This window comes from Tiliqua scincoides, chromosome 12, assembly GCF_035046505.1.
Source record: "Tiliqua scincoides isolate rTilSci1 chromosome 12, rTilSci1.hap2, whole genome shotgun sequence".
Taxonomy (NCBI): domain Eukaryota; kingdom Metazoa; phylum Chordata; class Lepidosauria; order Squamata; family Scincidae; genus Tiliqua; species Tiliqua scincoides.
The window spans coordinates 13170712-13191094 of record NC_089832.1 but is presented as its reverse complement, the minus strand read 5'-3'; the positions used below and the strand labels follow the sequence as shown (position 1 = coordinate 13191094).

General features: G+C 46.2%; 1 protein-coding gene and 1 pseudogene across 7 annotated transcripts in view; both read left to right on the top strand.

Annotated features, from left to right (window-relative positions):
* DACH2 (dachshund family transcription factor 2) overlaps positions 1–20383 on the top strand; it is a 340677-nt gene that overhangs the window by 151309 nt on the left and 168985 nt on the right. For all 7 annotated transcript variants that reach the window (XM_066639978.1, XM_066639976.1, XM_066639974.1 and 4 more), the window contains exon 2: positions 15510–15625. In XM_066639978.1, coding sequence (XP_066496075.1) covers positions 15510–15625 — 116 coding nt within the window. The remainder of the gene's footprint in view (positions 1–15509; positions 15626–20383) is intronic.
* On the top strand, positions 8095–8214 carry LOC136663317 (5S ribosomal RNA; annotated as a pseudogene).

Here is a 20383-nt window from a genome sequence, read left to right as displayed (position 1 = left end):
TAGGGCAATAAGGAGGAGAGTTATGTGTTTCCAAGATGTTCAATAACATGCAGTCTGAAAGTGCTTTCAAACGTATTTTGAAATGTTTTTCTCTCGTCGATAATTGACTTTTTTATTTTTAGTTTAGCACTTCCTAGAAGGCTCCAAGAGTAGTTTTATGGTTAAACATTAGGGAAACAAATATTTATATATTTAAATATTTATTTATATTTTAAAAATTAGGGCAATATTTATAATTAGGGCTATTTTACAAAAAGGGGGGGGCGATCTGCTGTGGAATTTGTCAAGGCAGAAAATAAGAGTTATGACCTGGGGCACGATAGGCTAAAGAATGGTTCTTTTTTTTTTTTTAACCATCCGATCAGATTTTATAGCCAGTTAGAATTGTCAATGAAACTCAATAGGAGGTTTAGCATATCAAAAGGGGCACAGTCTCTTCTTACGGGCACATCAAATGAATTCTGTACATACAGGAACCCTGCGACATGAGTCATCCGATTGGCCTTGGGTTATCTGAAACATTAAACTTGAGAGCTGAAATGCTTCCATAACAATGGAAACTGATCCTGGGGGGGAAAAGGAAAGGAAAGAAAAAATTAATCACCATTATTTTATATGTGAAAACAGTGAGTGTTCTTTGTTAGTTTGTTTAGAGTCAGTCCATGTAAAAACAAAAAGTTGCTGAAATTAACATTGCACTATTCTGGAAAAATACAAGTACTCCAGTCAAGAAGAAGTGCCATGTTGAACTGGTCACTACCCCGGTCTACTGGACAGGCAGACGGAGGGGGGATATCTCCTTCTCCTCCTTCCTGCCCATACAGCAGCAATTTCTCCCTCTCCCATCAGTCAATGGGGGTTTCTTAAAAAACTCAAGTGAGATTGAAACAGGACAACATGGGGCTTCTCAGTAGATCCTAGATTCTGTAGTAGATCCATTGATTTTGCCTTTGTTGTGAAGGAAGGCTACAATGTTTGGGGCTTTGTAGTTCAGGAACAAAATGAAAAGAGGAGGTATGATTGAGACTTATGATGCGTGTTGTGGGAAAAGTGGATAGAAAGAAGTTCCTCCCGTCACAACACTTGGACTAGGGGTCATCCTGTGACACTAAGAGCCCAATCCGGAGCTCTCCAGAGCCAGTAGTACATGCATACTGCTGACTCTGGGTGTTGCATATGTGCTGTAAAACACAATTGCAGCACCCAGGTGATGCTGGGCCATCACCGGTTTGCGCTGGGTCTCAGCGCCAGAAGGATGCCGGTGAAGAGCAGCTGGGGGTACGTAGCACCACCAGGTGGTAGTGCAGCTTTTTAGGGTGTGGGGAGGCATTCTGGGGTGAGGGGAGGGAAGGGGGAAGGTGGAAATTCCCGTGGAAAGGACCAGCCCGGGGAGGGGGTAGAACTAGCAGAGTCCTCTTCCACCAGACCCTATGCCCTGCATCATGCAAAGCCCAACACTGGGCTTCTCAAGTGTGTACCGGCAAAATAGCTGGTGCGGACTCAAGTAGCCTCATTGTGGAGCCTGGGGCTTTCCCTCAGGGGAAGCAGACTTCCGGTGGCCTCCCTCGCCCTGCTGGATACAGTGGTAACCATTTTGGCTCTGTTGTGACCGGCGGTGCCAGTAAGGATAGGATTGGGCGATAACTTAGGGCAAACTAAAGGAGGTACTTAGTACAGTGCATAATAGCCACAAGATGTGAGAGTGGTCTCTAGCTTAGATGACTTTCAAAGGGGATTGGGCAAATTCATGGAGGACCAGAGGTAAATCAGTGCCTACCGGTCACGATGGCTATGTGTACCTCTGGGCTCCACAGAAGGTTGCTTCTGAATACCAGCTGTAGGGGATCCATGACAAATAAGTGTGATAAGGTCTGGGTCCGGGGTATTTGAGGGACCGCCTCCTTCCTTACAATCCTGCCCGTACTCTTAGATCATCTGGGGGGGGGGCCCTTTTGACTGTGCCGCCACCAGGAGAGGTGAGAGGGGCGGCGGCCAGGAAGAGGGCCTTCTCGGTGGTGGCCCCCGAACTTTGGAATACCTTCCCCTTAGAATTGAGAACTGCTCCCTCGTTGCTAATATTTCGGCGTTGACTGAAGACCTTTTTATTTCAAAAAGCTTTTAACTGTTGACAGGCTGGCTGGCTGTTTTTCTCCTTTTATATTAGAATCCACGGGGTTTGTTTTAGATGTTTAATTATTTGAAAACTGTTTTAATTATTGTTTTTAATTGTTAATTGTGTATTTTTAATTGTTGTAGGCCTCCTTGTGTGCCCATGGGGCAAAAAGGCGGGATATAAATTAATCAAATAATAAAATAAATAATAATAAGTCTTCCTCTTCAGCTTATGGCTTCCCAAATGCATCAAGCTGGTCACTGTAGGACATCAGGTGCTGGACCATTTATGGCCTTGGGCCTGATCTAACTTAGGGACTTTCCTTGTATTCTTAAGAGATTAAAATCCATTTTTTAATGTCTCTAAAATAAATAATGATAAAACCAACCCACAGTCTTGAATGCATTCTATTTAAATAGTCAAGTAGGTCAAGCAAATGAAGTATAAAATAGCTTCACAGTTGTAGTTTCTGTCAGTCGAGTAGTCAACCCTTAAATTGCTTGTTCTATCAACTGTCTCTCTTAGACAGTGCAGTCTCCCCTCTCAAAACCCAAGACCTTTATCCTTGAGTGTTTCATCATCCGAATGTATGTAATAATATTTATATCAGCTGCAATGTAATGTCATTGTGAGATCACCAATCAAATTTTTTTTTGGGGGGGAGGGATGGCAAATGCAAGTGCTCTTAGCTCTTTCTCAGTAGACTGCTAGAAGAACAAAATAAGGTTCTCCTCTTCCCCACTGAGCTGCTGCTTGTAGGACTTTATTATTATTGTTATTATTTTATTAATTAAAATAATGACAGCATTGTTTATTTACTTGTTTGTTTGTTTATTTATAGAATTTATATCCCACCTTTCTATCCAATGAAGGGCACTCAAGGCGGCGAATAATTAAAACCATATTAAAAACATAAAATGTACATATATGTATTAAAAAACATTTAAAAACAACATGCATGTATCCCTTGGAATAGATTGAAAAGGTAGGTATCAACACCTGATTGCACCTAGACTCAAAGTCCATTCTCCTAGATAAGCTATTTTCATCTTTAATTTCTCACTGATGGTTGTTGGCAACCTTCAGTCTCGGAAGACTATGGTATCGCACTCTGGATGGTGGTTCTGGCACAGCGTCTAGTGTGGCTGAAAAGGCCGATTCGGGAGTGACAATCCCTTCCACACTGGGAGCAAGTGTAGTGTGTCCCTGGTCTGTCTCCCTGGCTGTGGGCCTTCCTTCTTTGCCTCTTTGGCTCAGACTGTTGGCCAAGTGTCTCTTCAAACTGGGAAAGGCCATACTGCACAGCCTGCCTCCAAGCTGGCCGCTCAGAGCAGGCGTCTCTGTTTCAGCAGTGCATACATGCTAAGGTGCTAAAATTGATAAGGCTTACCAACAGATTTTGACAATTGACAAGGCACACCACACTGCCGGCAGAGGGCTCACATCCCCTAATGGATCTACTAATAAATGACCTTCCCCCAAACTCCTGTGGTCCATTCATTGAAAATCCCATTGGTTGAAAATCCCTGTCCTACATGATGCAGTGTTTGTCGGTGAAAGAAGTGTACATTTGCCCTGGCTTTTAGCGAATAAAAGGAATATTACATTGTGATACAGCTTGAGGATTATGTCCTAGAGCGGTAATCTTTTAGCGCAGCAATTTTCAGCCACCGTGTCATGGCAGATTGGTGTGCCATGAATTGTCTGCAGGTGTGATGTGGGATTTTGGGGTGGGCAACTTATTAATAGGGCCATTGGAGGGTGTGAGCACCCCCCCATCAATAGTGCAGAGTGCCTTGTCAATTGTCAAAAAACGGATGGTGTGCCCTGAAGATTTTCGTGCCTTGTCAATGTGCTGTGAGATGAAAAAGGTTGAACATTGCTGTCTTCGCAGATATGATCTCTGCAGTTGATGTAGTAAGGAAAAGACTCTTGTGTAAACATTGCGAACTAAATAGGTGATATGTTAAGATGTAGGTATATTTGTTGTTGATAATTAACAGCCCAAACTTATCCTGAGCTGGCCTTGAGTATGCAGTGGTGCTGATACATGCTGTGGGTGCATGCTATGGGCTGGCCAGGGACCAGGCAGTGATGAGGACATAAGTTAAAGAAAAACAAAACTTTTGTATTTGCTTACTTCACTGCCTTGTCCCCAATGGGCCTAGTCAGATCTGCACCTGCCCTTTGGCTGGCATAAATCCACATGGATTCAAGGAGGTGTGTTGAGCCCAAGCCAGGGGCATAGGATTTGGTACTGCCACTGATATCCGCCCCAGACCTACCTCGACATGCCCTTGGCTGGTCCTGATCTTCTCCTCGATCCTTCCCCCAAACTCCTCCCCTGAATGCACCTGCCCCAACGGGTACTCCAGAGGTCACTGGTGTGGGCCTATAGCCAATTGCACTGATGGCCTCAGCCTGCATACTGTCACAATGGCTGCCACACCTGTGGCCCAGGCCTTGTGCTAGTGGACCACGAGTTCTAGCAGTGCAAGGCCCAGATAGCATTGGGCTTTAGTACACTTTCTTTTTAGGCTATTTGAATGTAAATGCTTGTTTTTGCATATTTACCCAGTTGTTTGTCTAAGGTTCAGATTGGGAGTCCTTAACCCTTAAAGCTGTGAGTCCAGCTTTACCCTTAAAGTGAACTCAATCCATTTGGTACTGTGGGAGTCCCAGGCAGCGTGGGGCATTTCAGCAAAGGAACACGGGATGGAGACTGTATGAATTGGACCTCTGTAGGGGTACCCACCTCACTTGCACCTGAGACACATGGTGGAAAAGTGGCACATGTCTCTTTGTTGTGTAGTCATATGAACAGGTTGCACATGATGCTTGATTTGTGTGTCACTAAAGCATCTCTGATTCCATTGTTTTTTCCCTGCATTAACTCTCTTTGGTCTGCCAAATGTCAGGACCCAACTACCAGGAGTTTCCACCACAGTGTGGCAAGGAGAGAGTCCAAGCGTGAATGTCCCCAGCCTTTTTTTTTATGGGGGTTGCTATAGCGACCAGGTTCTAGTTAGCCGCTTAAAACAACTTCATGTATAATTAATGTTAATTGCCCATTTTGCATGCTTGGCTTTTTTCCACAGGCGGCTTGAATTGGCCTGTTGTTGCCTTTGATCTGGGTACTAATACAATGTAGTTCAAGAGTTAAGACAAAGTGATCAGTTTGCCAACATGGAGAGGAGACAGAATCAGGTTGCCAAGGGGTCAAAGTTTCTTTCTCTTCCCAAACACTCCGGAGGTCATGTAGAGTTTAACTACATCAGGCATCTTGAAAATGTGCGCTGCCAAACCCAAGTGGAGGGAGCATTACTTCTGATGCCATGATGCTGCCTTTCTAGAATGGCCAATACATAGAATGGTCATGATGCAGGCTTTGCAGAACTTGGTAAACTAGCAGATAACAACGCCTTAAAAGAATAAATAGGATTCCAGCTTTTGCAGGGTCACATTCTTAAGCCCCATTTCAAATGCTCATCCTCTCATAAGAACATCAGAAGAGACCCGCTGGATCAGGCCAAAGGCCCATCTAGTCCAGCTTCCTGTATCTCACAGCGGCCCACCAAATGCCCCAGGGAGCACACCAGGTAACAAGAGACCTGCAAGGCTTCCTGGGAATTGTAGTTAAGAACATAAGAACAGCCCCACTGGATCAGGCCATAGGCCTATCTGGTCCAGCTTCCTGTATCTCACAGCGGCCCACCAAATGCTCCAGGGAGCACACCAGGTAACAAGAGACCTGCAAGGCTTCCTGGGAATTGTAGTTAAGAACATAAGAACAGCCCCACTGGATCAGCCATAGGCCCATGTGGTCCAGCTTCCTGTATCTCACAGCGGGCCACCAAATGCCCCAGGGAGCACACCAGGTAACAAGAGACCTGCAAGGCTTTCTGGGAATTGTAGTTAAGAACATAATAACAGCCCCACTGGATCAGGCGAAAGGCCCATCTAGTGCAGCTTCCTGAATCTCACAGTTGCCCACCAGACGTCTCCGCAAGCACACAGGACAACAAGAGACCTGCATCCTGGTGCCCTTCCTTGGTTTTGGCATTTGGAGGCAGCCTACTTCTAAAACCAGGAGGCTGCACATACACATCGTGGCTTGTAACCTGTGATGGACCTTTTCCTCCAGAAATCTGTCCAATCCCCTTTTGAAAGCATCTAGGCCGGGTGCCGTCACCGCATCCTGTGGCAAGGAGTTGCACAGATTAATGGCACATTGGGTAAAGAAATATTTCCTTTTGTCTGTTTTAACTCTCCCGACACTCAGTTTTAGTGGATGTCCCCTGGTTCTGGTGATGTGTGAGAGGGAAAAGAACATCTCTCTATCCACTCTGTCCACTCCCTGCATAATTTTGTACACCTTAATCATGTCGTGTCCTTATATCCTCCTTTGACATTCAATCTTGGACATCTGGACTGCTTGAGACCCAATTTTCTGTTGCAAGTGACCTCCTTTGGACCCCAGGTATTGATGGCCCTCAATCTCAAATTGGATGTCCAATATTCTTATGGGTAAGGATTCTTGGAACTGCAAGTCTGAGAAGCAAGCTGATGTTACTTCCGGCAACAACATTTGTGCTCCTATGCAAGGAAGAGGCCCAGGAAAGAACTGTTGTAAAAGGAGGTTCTTGTGTTTCTAGCAAGCAGAGGAATCTCTGGTCTACAGCATGGGTCTCCAAACTCTGGCCCGGGGGCCAGATGCGACCCGCTGTCAGCCTCAATTCAGCCTGTGGCCAACCTCTTGTCCCCTGAAAGCCTCTGGCCCACTTGGCTGAACATGACTGGAACTGGGCTCTGGTTCCATCTGGAGGGTGTTCTGAGGGCCAGAAAGTTTGAATGAATGAGCCCATTCATTCATTTATTCACTCATCCAAGTTTCACCTCTAATTTATTTATATAAATTTTATATTTAAATTTTTTTTCCGGCCCTCAACACCGTGCCAGATATTTGATGCGGCCCTCTGGCCAAAATGTTTGGAGACCCCCTGCTGTTTATGGTACATCTTGTGTATCTTAAGAATGTATCTTGAAAACAGAAAATGTCTTCTTAACAGAGATCCAGCAGCCTAATCAATAACCCAAGTATTTCTGAAGGAATTAGATTTAAGCCAGCAGAGGACCCGCTGAGCTGAACTGGCTGAACTCCCGAGCATGTTAACTTAACTGAGTTGTGGATTGGCTTTCATGGAACAAGAGAGAATTCGCTAAGTCAAACATGCAGCTCTTGTTTAAATGGTTCTTACGATCAATAAGTGATTTATTAATCGGGTTGCCTGGGGTAGGGGTGGGGTTGAACGTCCCCCAAATCAGTGCAGTTTGTCAGTGGGTCTGGCATTGATTCATGAGTAGCAGATGTCAAAAATGAAGTACCTACCACCAAAAAAAAAAAAATCTCAGAATTGTACCAGCCAACGCTTTGGCCCCTCCTCATTTATCATCACTTGTAACCAACATATTTTGGAATGTGTCATATCTCATTGACATCCGAAGACACAGTGCTTTCCCTTCTCATCTAGATAACTGCCAAGACCTGAAAGTTTATAGGGAGGCTGCAACCTTAATGCTGCTGGATAGTAATCCACTTCAGTTTTCAGAAATGTGAAGTACTGCCGAGATATATTTTCAGTTGGTTTATTCTTGGCACTCAGGGGGATAGCATACTATTTCAGTGTCTCTAATGAAGGCCAGAAAATGAAAGGCAGAGCATGAGGATAAATTATGCCTAAATGGTGGGCGAGACCCCCAGAGGAAATCAGGCTTCTGTTGGACAGTGTCCCTCCATTAATCCTACAAAGCATTATGTGTAATGTTAATTCTGTAAAGCCGAACTGTCAAAAGAACTGCAGCTTCACCCCCATCTTTTCAGCATTGATCATTGCAGCAGGAAGATTGCGTGTGTTCATGCCTGCGCCCAGGCAAGAGAGCAGCTGGCGTCATGTGCCATGCATCATGCACCTAGTAAGTGGTGCCACAGCAGTGGTTACCCTGCACATGCCCGATCTCGTCTGATCTCGGAAGCTAAGCAGGGTCAGGCCTGGTTAGTACTTGGATGGGAAACCGCCTGGGAATACCGGGCGCTGTAGGCTTATACCATGATCTCGGAAGCTAAGCAAGGTCAGGCCTGGTTAGTACTTGGATGGGAGACCGCCTGGGAATACTGGGTGCTGTAGGCTTATACCATAGTCTTTCGAGACTGAAGGTTGCCAACCATCTCCCTATACTGAACACTATCTCCCGTTCTTGTCTGATCTCGGAAGCTAAGCAGGGTCAGGCCTGGTTAGTACTTGGATGGGAGACCGCCTGGGAATACCGGGTGCTGTAGGCTTATACCATAGTCTTTCGAGACTGAAGGTTGCCAACCAGCAGTGGTTGACCTGGCGTGACCTAATGCTTCCTGTACACTCGAGTTTCTTTGGCCCCTTCCGTATGTGGTCCATGGGCAAAGAGATGTCAGTGGGGTGCAATCTGTTGCAGAACCTGACCATACCAGTGTGTGACACAGTCTGTGGTATAGCATACAGCGTGGCATTCTCACTGCCCAAATGAGGAAACGCAGCTGTGGCTCAGAGCATCTGTTCCACAGGTAGGGCATCCCAGATTCAGTCCTTTGTATCTCCAGGGCAGACTGGGAAAGACCCCAGTCTGGAACCCTGGAGAGCCACTGCCAGTCAATGCAGACTGGGTTTATAATTCCCCCTCAAGTACCACCTTTTGTGGTTTCCACTTTTGTGAATCCCACACCAGAGACAGACACTGTGCAAGGGGGGGAAAGGGTGGGCTGGTGGGCAAACTGGGACCAGGAGGGGGATAGGACCGACCTGGACGACCTAGGCCATATCGTAACCCCCCTCCTGAGCAGCCTGGCATTCCATATAGGTCCCTTGGGGTGGCTACTACACTGCACAGGGTAAGGGGAAATAAATCCCCTTACTCTTTGTGTAGCAACCATCTCCTACCCTGTGCTGGATACAGCGCAGGTCAGTTGGCCTGCCTTTTCTAGCGCAGGATAGGATTGGGCTGACAGTCCACTGTCTTTCGTCTTCCCAAAACAACTAAAAGAAATATTATTTTATATTGCTAAGCATAAATAATCTTGTAATTAAACCAAAAAACCCACCCCTTAATAATTGCAGCAAGCAATCACCATTCAATTAAAGAGTAATTACATGGTTATTTGTGCCCTGCAAAATAAGGCATTACTGAAATCAGTAACACAATCAATATTTTCACTGCAACCGGATGCGGCAGTGATGGACCTTTCAACCTGTGCTGATTAAATTGTCATCAGACTGTTTCCTAGTTAAATCACCACATGTTTATTTGTCTTGATTAATATGTAAATTTACAACTGATTCGAGTGAATTTGAAAATGGAGCCTTGGCAGCCATCAGCGGGGCTACTTTCAGTCTCAGGGCTTCTGAAAAGTTTCTAAAATTTGCAGAAAGAGCAGTCAAAAGAGTTTCAGATGGATGTTCAGTCTGGATCATTTGAATGCGAGGCAACTGGGTTGGGAAAAGTTGCCAGTGGCCATGTTCCAAGGGCAGGCAAGACCTGTTCAGCACCTTCTTAGTTACACAGTAAGATCAGGTTGGGGAGGCAGGTCTTGAATACATAGTGCTAGCAGAGATCCTTTTGCCTCCCCAGGTCACCTGATTCTTCTTGGGTTATTGGCTGTAGTTCCCTTTCTGGCCATTGTTGGGGAAGGTAATGTGTCATGGTAAAGCATGAACGCAGAGGGACATTCAAAGGTTCAAGCTACATAAGAATATTAGAAATTCCCTGCTGGATTAAGCCAAAGGCCCATTTGGTCCTATATCCTGTTTCACACAGTGTCCATCTTCCATTGAGGAACCCACAAACCGGGGAGAGAGAGAGAGAGAGAGAGAGAGAGAGAGGCATATTTCACTTCTGCCATTGCTCCCCTTCCATAGGTATTCAGAAGCACATTGCCATTGAACTAGGAGGAGACCACTAGCCACCCTTGACATGTCCTCCATGAATATGTCCAACCCCCTTTCAAACCTTCCAAACTGGGGGCTGTCACCGCACTGGTTGGCAACAAGCCCAACAGACTACTGATGCCCTGTGTGAAGAAGTATCTCCATTTGTCTGACCGAAGTCTCCCTCCTATCAGTGTCATTGGACAATCTCTGCATCGAATGTTGCGAGAGGTGGAGAATCTCATCATGTAAATGAGAAGGCCATCACCCTCATACCATTCTCAAAGTGACCTACTAGTGGTGGCTTAAAGAAATATTCTCTCCCTGGAAGTAGAGACTCTGCAGTAGACAGGGAGGGGCTTCCAACACACAATGGATCGTAGATCCTTGGCACCTTTGTGTACAGCATTGATTATGTGCAGAATTAAATATGGAGCCCTGGTTCTGGGAAAACTGGTCTCAGCCTGTGCTTAGCAGCTACTCCACAAGAGCAGGGCTCCAGAAGCTTTGAGCCATTGTGCAATGAAAGGTATTGATCTTTTCTATAACGCCATGCTGTATGATATTGTATAGGATTCCCCAGAGTAAAGATATGCATGAGGAGTCTAGAAAAATAGGACATTATCTACAAGTATGGAGCTTGAACATTGAGATAAGACAGGAAAGGTTTATGGGGCTGCAACAGTAAAACTCAATAATTCTTTTATGATTTTTTTTGGAGCGGGAGGGGGAAATCAGAGGGTGCCCTAGATGGATGTACAATAAAACAAATCACATGCACACATTTTATGGAAGTATGAGTGCAGTAATGGCACTTCTTAGCAATTGTGTTGGAAATTTTTGTCATTGAAACACGGAGTTTGTCTCCTTCTGATAAAGAGCTTTACTGCAGCTGGCTTGATGGAGTGAAGTTCAACTTGCAGCATTTCTGTGCGAACAAGAGAAGCCATTTATTATTATTCTTTTTTCTTTCTTTTTTTTTGAAGTGGTTTCACTATGAAACTCTCATTCATCATTGCAATGTTGCAGGCTGTTTTGTTGCTCACCTAGCTAAAATACATCTAGCTAAAATGCATTCCTTCTATCGCAGGAAGAAGAAAAACAGGGTCAAATTTTATCCGGTTCATGATTCACATGCTCACTGCTAAAGGCCCCAGATGCTTTTGCATAAGGGCCAAATCCTATCCAGTTTTCCAGTGCTTATTTAACTGTGCCAATGGGGCGTGCACTGCATCCTGTGGTGGGGAGGCAGTCATGGAACCCTCCTCAAGGTATGGGAATATTTATTCCCTTACCCTGGGTCTGCATTGCAGCTGCACTGGTGATGGGACGTTGGATAGGATTGGACCCTAAGATACATTTCAATCACGGTCTCACTGCACCATGGGCTTTGTAGTTTTTAAAGCCATTTAGTTATTTGATTTTTCTCTGTAAACCGCTTTGTGAACTTTTAGTTGAAAAGCGGTATATAAATACTGTTAATAATAATTAATAATAATAAAGCCTAGGTCAGTGATTTTCAATTTTTTTCATCTCGTGGCACACTGACATGGCAATAAAATTGTCAGGGCTCACCAACAGGTTTTTGTCGATTGACAAGGCACACCATGCTGCCAGTGGGGGGCTCACATCCCCATTGGCCCTACTAATATATGATCTTCCCCCAAATTCCTGTGGCACACCTATGGACCACTCGCGGTCCACTCGCGGTCCACCTATGGACCACTGTGCCATGGCACAGTGGTTGAAAATGGCTGGCCTAGATCTAACACAAGAGTTGTTTGCGTATTTTTGCTCACGTTGGTCACTGTGTGTGGCCAATAACGGTGACGCATCAACAATTTATGATGCTTAGGACTGTCTCTCGAATAAAGAACTCGTACTTGATTAATCTGTGAATTGATTAAATGGCACACGTTTGCATATGAATAAAACAACATGGTTCGGGAAAAACAAAAATGCTTTACCTGTTTTGTGCATTTCACAGTAGGTAATGTTTTAGAAGAGACATTATAACTCCTTTTATGGTACCTGCTGAGGGCTGGAAGTGACATCATTAAGCAAGAAGTGACGTCACTAAGCAGGTGATGGCCAAAATTAAGCACTTTTTGTCACCTGGGAACTCTGTAGCTGCAAATGACAGGAGAGGAACATGTCCAAACCTTGATCATATTTTCAGGATGTGGGACAGCCCGATTGTCACACGGGCCGCCCTTTCAGCAGCACAGCTTCTGCCGCAGTGTCACCCTGCAACTCAGCAGTTGAGAGGTGGTCTGCAGCCTTGGGCTCTCCCAGCTCAGCTGCAGCCTCTCTCTTACTCACTCACCCCTCTCGGTTTGCCCCTTCCCCAGTAGTATTCCTTGCTTTCCATCTCTCCCTCCCAGAGCATCAGCAGAAGTACTGCTGAAAGGGCAGCACTGGGAGAGCCCAAGTATCATGGGGACCAGATAAAGAGCTTCCAGGGGCCACTTTCTGCCCATAGGGCTCATGTTGGACTCTCCTGGTATAAAGCCTTGACAGAGAATTGCCAGATCTCAGGTTTTCAACCTACGACTCGAAGGGTTATGTTCAGATTCCTGGGGAAATGGCTCAGTCTCCAGTCACCCACCTGCGCCACCTCTCTCATTCCTCTCTTCCTTTCAGAACCGAGTGCATCTACCAGCCCGTCTCTCCACCTCCTCCCATTGACCTGAAAGGAGATGAGGCAGCCAATGTTGGGGTGGGTGGATCAATCAGTTGTGACCCCCACCTTGGGACATCACCAGTCCTGCCTCTAGAACAGGGGTCTCCAAACTTTTTGACCAGAGGGCCACATGAAATATTTGGCGCAGTGCTGAGGGCTGGGAAAAAATGTAAATATAAAATTTAAATAAATAAATTAGAGATGGGACTTAGATGAATGAATAAATGAATGAGTGGGCTCATTCACTCAGCCTCTCCGACCCTCAGAATACCCTCCAGATGCAATCAGAGCACAGCTCTGGACATGTTCAGTCTAGCGGGCCAGAGGCTTTCAGGGGGCAAGAGGCTGGCAGCAGGCCAGATTGAGATTCACTGCGGGCCGCCTCTGGCCCCCAGGCTGGGGTTTGGAGACCCCTAGAATCTCAGACCTTGGGATGCCTGGCAATGAACCCTGAAAATGTTGCACCTCCAAATCGTACAGCTTGAGTGACAGCTACATAAAGGTATATCATAAAGGTGTACCAAATAGTCTACATGCAGGAGGTGGGTGAACCCTGCAAATAAACACAAAGACAATTTTCCTTCTTCACTGCAACTCATAAACAGTTTGGGCTAGGGTCGAAGAATGTGCAAGACTGATAGGTTAGGCTAAAGTTACGTTAGCCTGAGCCCCTTACACAGCAGTCAGAAACACCCATCAATCTAGGAGGATGGGAAAGCTGAGGTTGAAAAGTCAGGAAGATGAATTGCTGCAGTTGCTTCAGGAATGGGATCTACAATGCAATATACTTTAAATAGTAGCAGGAGCAGAGAAAGAAACCCCAAAGAGCCGTGCGCGCTTTCTTTCATCGTGTGATGCTGACCTTGCAAAGAATGCTGTTTCAACAATGGGTACAAAACACCTAGAAATTGGTTCCTAAGTAGATTAACTAACCCATTTTTAGCACATTTTAAAAAGCAACTTCATGAAACATACACACAAATATTACAGCTATATTAAATACTGTATGTATCAATCAATCTATAGATGGATGGATGGATGGATGGATGGATGGATGGATGGATGGATGACTGGTTCTGCTATTGTACCCCTTTTTTCCTCAGGTAGCTAGGCAATCAAATTTAATCTCAGGCCATTTTACCATGCCCTGATACCAGTTTCCACGCCCGCCCACCCCATTGGTCAACGGTTGGCAGTCTCTGTGGCGTCACCAAAACCCCACCTCAGAAATCTCAAGTTTTGGGGTGCATCTGACCAACGCCAGCAGTTCAGCTGAGCTCCAAGCTGCCCGGCTGCATGGCTGCACAGCTTAGCGGGGGCCAATGCCCACAGCCCAGTGTGTGATCGCAGCTGATCAGGTGACTGCAATGGCAATGACATCATCACTGGGTGGTGGGACCCACTAAACCATTGCAGCTGAATGGTGGCCGGTGAAGGGGCGGACAGTAGTGGATATCTTTCCATAAGGCCTGCTCCTAGGGAGCTGATGGGGACAAGAGTTGTAGCTCATGTGAGGAAGGGTGTGAGGATATTGATGGATTTGATGGATTTGTGTACCACCTTTCCAACGGAGGCCTCTCAGCGCTGCTTGCATACAATTAAACAAGCGACAAAGCGTGCTTGCGACAAACAAATCAGATTGACTCTTCTCTTGGGACCCCATCTTAGAGTGACCCCTGGCTGCTTCCTCTTGTTCCTTGCATGGTGGGTATAAGAGGCAGCAAGGCTGGGGGGAGGCAATGAGATGGCAACAGTCCCCCTCCCAGGCCTGGTGGCTGCTGGCTTCTGAGTCAGGCGTGATGTAAACAGCCCCAAGGAGAAACTCACAGCCGGTGGCAATTGTGTTTATGTGTGTGTGTGTGGGGGGGGGGGGTGACTTCTCCTTCATTGGACAATAGATGGTTAGAGAGACTCCTGGCTGCTGCTAGCTCTTCCCCAACCAGCAGCTCTCCGTAGAAGCAGGGAAGTGGTCGTAGACTTGTTCTGCAGGTAGAAAATCCCAGGTTCAATCCCTGACACCTTCAGACAAGATCCTTGTGTGAAACCCCTGGAGAAACCAGTGTTGGTCAACATGGATAACATGTAACTGAATGGACCAAGGGTCTGGCATCATATAAGTCAACTATTTTGTTATTGGAAGCACTTTGAGCTTAGTGTTGGAGCTCTGTGTGGAAAAAGCTCAGTCCCTGCTTGGGGGGGGGGGGAATACCCCTGTCTTGGAATAAGGACGCACAATGTGTATGTCCAGCATAAGGAAATCTACTATCTACTGAGCCAACCATTGGGTCACTTCATTTGGCATTGTCTACGATGACCAGAAAAATCACTTCCAGTCATCATAGACAATGCTAAGCGAGGTGACCCAACAGTCACAGAGATCACAGGCAGATCTTATTCTAGAGATACAGATCTTATTCTAGAGGTACACATTTGTATGTCCTTATGTTTAGTGGGGGAAAGTTGCCAAGTGTGTAAAAATATCTAACCTTTGAATCTGATTTTGCATGCCCTCCCCCACATTTTCCAGGTTTAGAGGAGCAAATTGCGTCCATCGCCAATGGAAGGCACCCTGGTAAGAGCCCCCAGGTAACTGGATGGTTTCTGAGTATGGAAAGAGTTAAGATTCCAGGAGTGCATTTTGAATGCATCCAAGGCCTGCGCTTATTCAGGGCCTTAAAAATCAATACCAAGTGCATTACTATGCAAATCCTTTTGACAAAAGAGCACTTAAAGTTTATTTTCACTTTTGTTTCGACAGTTCACGACCGGGGAGACCCCCCAAGCGCTCTCTGGGGGTTGCGATACAAGAGAACACGCGCCTTCTGCCCCACGGAGTACCGGGCCTCTTATCGCCAGGGCTTATCTCCCCAACAGGTAATAAAATCTGTCGGATGGTCGGGCTCCATCTCTCCGTCCTGCACAGCAGTTGAAATAAACTAATATTGATCTAACTGCCTTGTCCTTCAGGGCTTTTCAAGCTTTACCAGAGGTTACGTTATTGGATTTTTTTGAGCATTCATGAAAACCCCTGCCGTGTTCCTGTGCTGACTAAAACCTAATGGATTTGCGATTTAGTTCTTCATTAATCATAATTTCCTTAAAGGGAAAGTGCCATTAGATACGGGGTTATATGACATGGGGGGAATGTTGATCTCAGAGGGCCTTGTGTACTGTAGGGGTACTTTTCCCTGAGTGTCACCAACAAGGGGAATTATTATTATTTTTTTCTTTCACTTTCTTGAGATACAGGGATCGGGGCGGTCCTTTCGTAAAGTCAGGTGAAATGGTTGCCTCAGGGTGTGATGTGGTGGAATGTATGCAAGGGAGGGCACCAGGATGAGGTCTCTTGTTATCAGGTGTGCTCCCTGGGGCATTTGGTGGGCCACTGTGAGATACAGGAAGCTGGACTAGATGGGCCTATGGCCTGATCCAGTGGGGCTTTTCTTATGTTCTGATGTTTAATTGGCCCCTTCCATTACTGTCGGAGTCATTCTGGGCAGTCGTTGGCGAGTGGGAGGGCCAGCTTACACAGTGCATTGCGGTGCCTTCAATACTTACCGCCCCCCTATAGCTACGCTCCTGCTTTCACTGTCCACTTCACTGGCTGTCTGTTGCCACCCACCTCCTGGTGTTTGGCCTGACTCTTTCTTATCAGTGCTTCCATCTCCACCACCACTTCCTCGTCACTACCAGTCCTCTTCTTCCCTGCATGTCCTCCTCTTCTCTCTTCCATCTTTTTCAAAAGGCAGAAAGAATGAGAAGGGGATGTGCCGATAGTGGCCAGGCCAGATGGCGCAGAGGAAGCAGCACTGGTGATGCTAAATAACGAAGGCAAAAAGAGGGAGGGGCACATGCGCATGCGCATGCAAGGAAAGTGTGGTGATGACAGTAGTGGCATGTTGACCCAACACTCTCCTCTCCACTTCCACTCCTTTTCTCCCTTCCTCTTTGAATCAAGAGGCACTGGAGACTGACAGCTGAGTGCAGGGATCTTGGAAGCAGACAAGTCCCCCTTGCCAAGCCTGATGCAGTGATCTCAGTTGGCCTTATGGACCATCTGGCCCCTGAACACGCTATTTTGATTACTCCACAAAGTGCCTTATAATCACATTAGTGAATTGTTTTGGGGTAGTGACTCCAGCTGCAATGGAAGAGACTTCACAGCCCCGTAAAGACTGTGGTGGCCTTTCAGGACTGTCACGATCCTTTCTGGCAAAACTATCAACTGTTAATCACCACCTGACAGAAAGAAATTCAGCAGGCAAGGCACTTCCTGGTATGGAGATAAGCGGTCAACATGAGACACCTGTTCAGATTCTTTTGGGCAGGCTGGTCCTGTTGGCCAAAGAGCAGAGCTGGTCCAAAAGAGATGGCCTTAACTTCGCGTGGTGGGTGCAAAAAATATCCTCCAGCTCCAGTGGTGTAGCTAGAAGGGGTGCAAAGCACTAAGTTTTGCAGGCACCTGAACATGCCCCTCCCCTTTCCAGGCAGGGGAGGACTATGCCCTCATTTTGCTCCCACCACCTGGAATGGTCCTTAAGGGGAGTGGCCACTGTCACAAGGTGTTCAGGCTCCTGCAAAACTTAGTGCTTTGCACCCCTCTAGCTACGCCACTGTCCAGCTCTAGCCACATATGCGCACATGCACAAAAGAAATCATTCCTCTTTGAAGCACACCACATCTTTCGACACAAGAGCTTCCCTCCTGACTACGGTTTGGGGAGCACTAACGGTTATAAATTGTTCTTGGTGGCAATTCTGCCCGTGGATTACTTTGATGTATATGGCTAATAAATTAATATGATTGCGGTAATGAGCAGCTCAAGTGTTGCCAAACTCCAAGAAGGCTGGCTTTGGATTTGTGCTCCGTGTTTGCAGCCCTGCCTTTGCCCCTGTGGTGAGAGGCTTGTCGCTACCTACGCGCTGTCACTGTGATAAATGGCAGATCCCACAGTACCCTGGACTCCATCTGCTGCGCCCTCCGACTCGACCAAAATGAGAAGTGTTTTATACAGATCACATACTCGTGAGCAACACTTTGCAAGAGAGTGGAAAGAAGAGATTGGGTGGGTGGGAAGGAAGGAGGTGATCTAATAAAACTGTCCTACCGTTGTCAAGATCTGCTAGGTTTAATGGTTGAGCACCTACGGCTAAATTGGTGATGGCAAATTACTGGGACTGCAGACCTGCCCAAATTTTATGGCGGGACTGCACATTAATGGTATGCTTTATTTTAGGTTCCTTGACCGTTCGTGTGTCGTAACATATGAGAATGAGTCTTCCCAGCCTTTGACTTCTGACCTCTGCCTCTCCTTCCTCTTCCTCCCGTCTCCTAATGTCTTTCTTCTGATTGCAAGCTGGTGATAATTAGTATAATTACGGCCCCATCTCCGATGATGGTGATGCTTAGAACAGCACACATTTTACAAAGATATCTGTGAATATCCCAAATGGTTGGCAACCTTCAGTCTTGAAAGACTATGGTACAAGCCTACAGCACCCAGTAGTCCCAGGCAGTCTCCCATCCAAGTACTAACCAGGCCTGACCCTGCTTAGCTTCTGAGATCAGATGCGATTGGGCATGTGCAGGGTAACAGTTTCCTTGGGAAGGACTCGATATTCACTAGGCCTAATCCGGCCGCCTACATCTGGCAGGCTGTGCATAAGAACCCTAATCATATATTTAAAATATTTATATCCCTACTTTTCCACCCCATCGTTTCTCCAAGGAAGATTGCATGCATGGAAATAAAAATAAATTAAATAACCTAGGAAGTTTAGACAACATAGCCTAAAGAAAACAAATGGATGGATTGGGCTGTATCCTAGCTTGTAGACATGCAATAGCAGCTGTGTAGTCCAATTTCACCACCCTCTGTTGCTCCTTGCAGTCTCCTCTCAAGCCCCCTGAAAAAAGCCACTTCTAAGAGTGGGGTGGGGCGTGGGGAGCTGTAGAGGGAGGGGTATTCCTACCCCCCAAATTCCATCCCCCAAATGGGAACAAGCTGGTTCCAAGAGAGAACATGTATGATGGAATGGAACCTCATCGTTTTGAAATATCTGGTTTAAATTAGATGGACACCTCCAGCACCCAGACGCCCTGGGGCATAGCTCATCACTGTCCCTCAATGATCCCCCAGTGTTACCAATGAAGAAGCCAAGTCCTCCCAACATCCCTATCTTCAAATAGGGGAGGGGAATATGCAATGGCTGACAGGTGCTGGGGAGGAGGGAGTGTTAGGACGTTAGCCTGGCCTAGTGGGTCCTTCAATGAGCCCTTGGCCAGTCAAGGCTGATCTTTAATGCCACCCCTGTAGAGACCTGTCATTGTGCTTGTGGGGTGGCTCTAGTTCAGGATGAGATGGTGCTAGAGTTGGAGCAGCATACGTGGGTCGCTACAGAGCACAGCTGTTATGGCGGCATTTCCTATTATGGGAGGAGATAAGGACATTATGGGTTACTCAATTTTTAATGCACCGGTCATCACATTTTGAAAGCCGTTGTAATCCGGCTGGGTTGCAGTCTATTACTGCCCTGGAGTTTTGGTTCTTCTTAAAGGATTGCCTCGGTCTCTCCACTGTAACATAAAAGAGAGTCATGTATAATAATAAAAATCTTAAGTGGTAACGGCAGCTCTTAGAATTGCTTGACTGATGGCGCTGCCCCCTTTAGTCTGTACAGCCAGTAGAAATAATGCAGGCACTTATTTGCTTTTGACACCCAAAAAAGCCAGCCATCACGCTCTTTAGTCTGTACAGAATCCCAAATTAGATAAATATTTGCTTTATGGAGCAGCGTTGAAGGTTATGTTTGCGGTAATTTGCTGCCGTTCAAGACAGGCTAGGAATCAGAAGTTGGTCTAACACTCCATAAAAAGGCAATAAATTAGATTAAAATGACTTCCCCGGAAAATAAATATTCCACATATTTATGAATTGCAAAGGGATGCATCGTTGGTATGGAAGCAATTTCTTTTCTAAGGCTTAAGTAAGCAAAAGGACCCCCACTTGCCTTTATTTATTTATTTGTGCCGGCAGTGAGCCGGCAGAAAACGCTCTGAAAGTTGGTTTGCAGGATAGGTGTTCGAGAAACCCTATTTCTAGAGTTACAGGGAGCTAGAGCGTCTTGGGTACAGATGGACCAATCCTCCATGGCTCGTGTCAAATTGGCGGAGAAGACACCACGGCAAGTGGGTGTGGCATAGGAGGGAAGAGACTTGAAGCCATCACTAATTTGAATTCCACAGTCACTGTGAACTCACTAGGTGGCCTTCGTCGAGCCACTTGATCTCAGCCTCTCTGATTCTCTAGTCTAGCCTAATACTGTCTTCCCCCTATAGCCTTCCTGAAGCTCTAGCCCATTGTTCTTTAACCTTGGGCTCATGACCCCAATGGGGTTGCAAAGGCTCGTTTGTGGGGCCGTGGCAACTTACGGGAATGAAAAAGACACCACCAGGTAAAGGGGGAGGCACTTGGTGTACCCCTTCAGGTAGGAGATTGTGTCCCAGTCCTGCTCAGGTTTCTAGCAATTGTGCTAAAATAACTTTCTATAGTACCAGGCCTCAAGATAATTTTTCTGCTCTCTCTAATAAGAATATTTGGTTACAGTGTACGTTGCTGGGAGGGTGTAATGG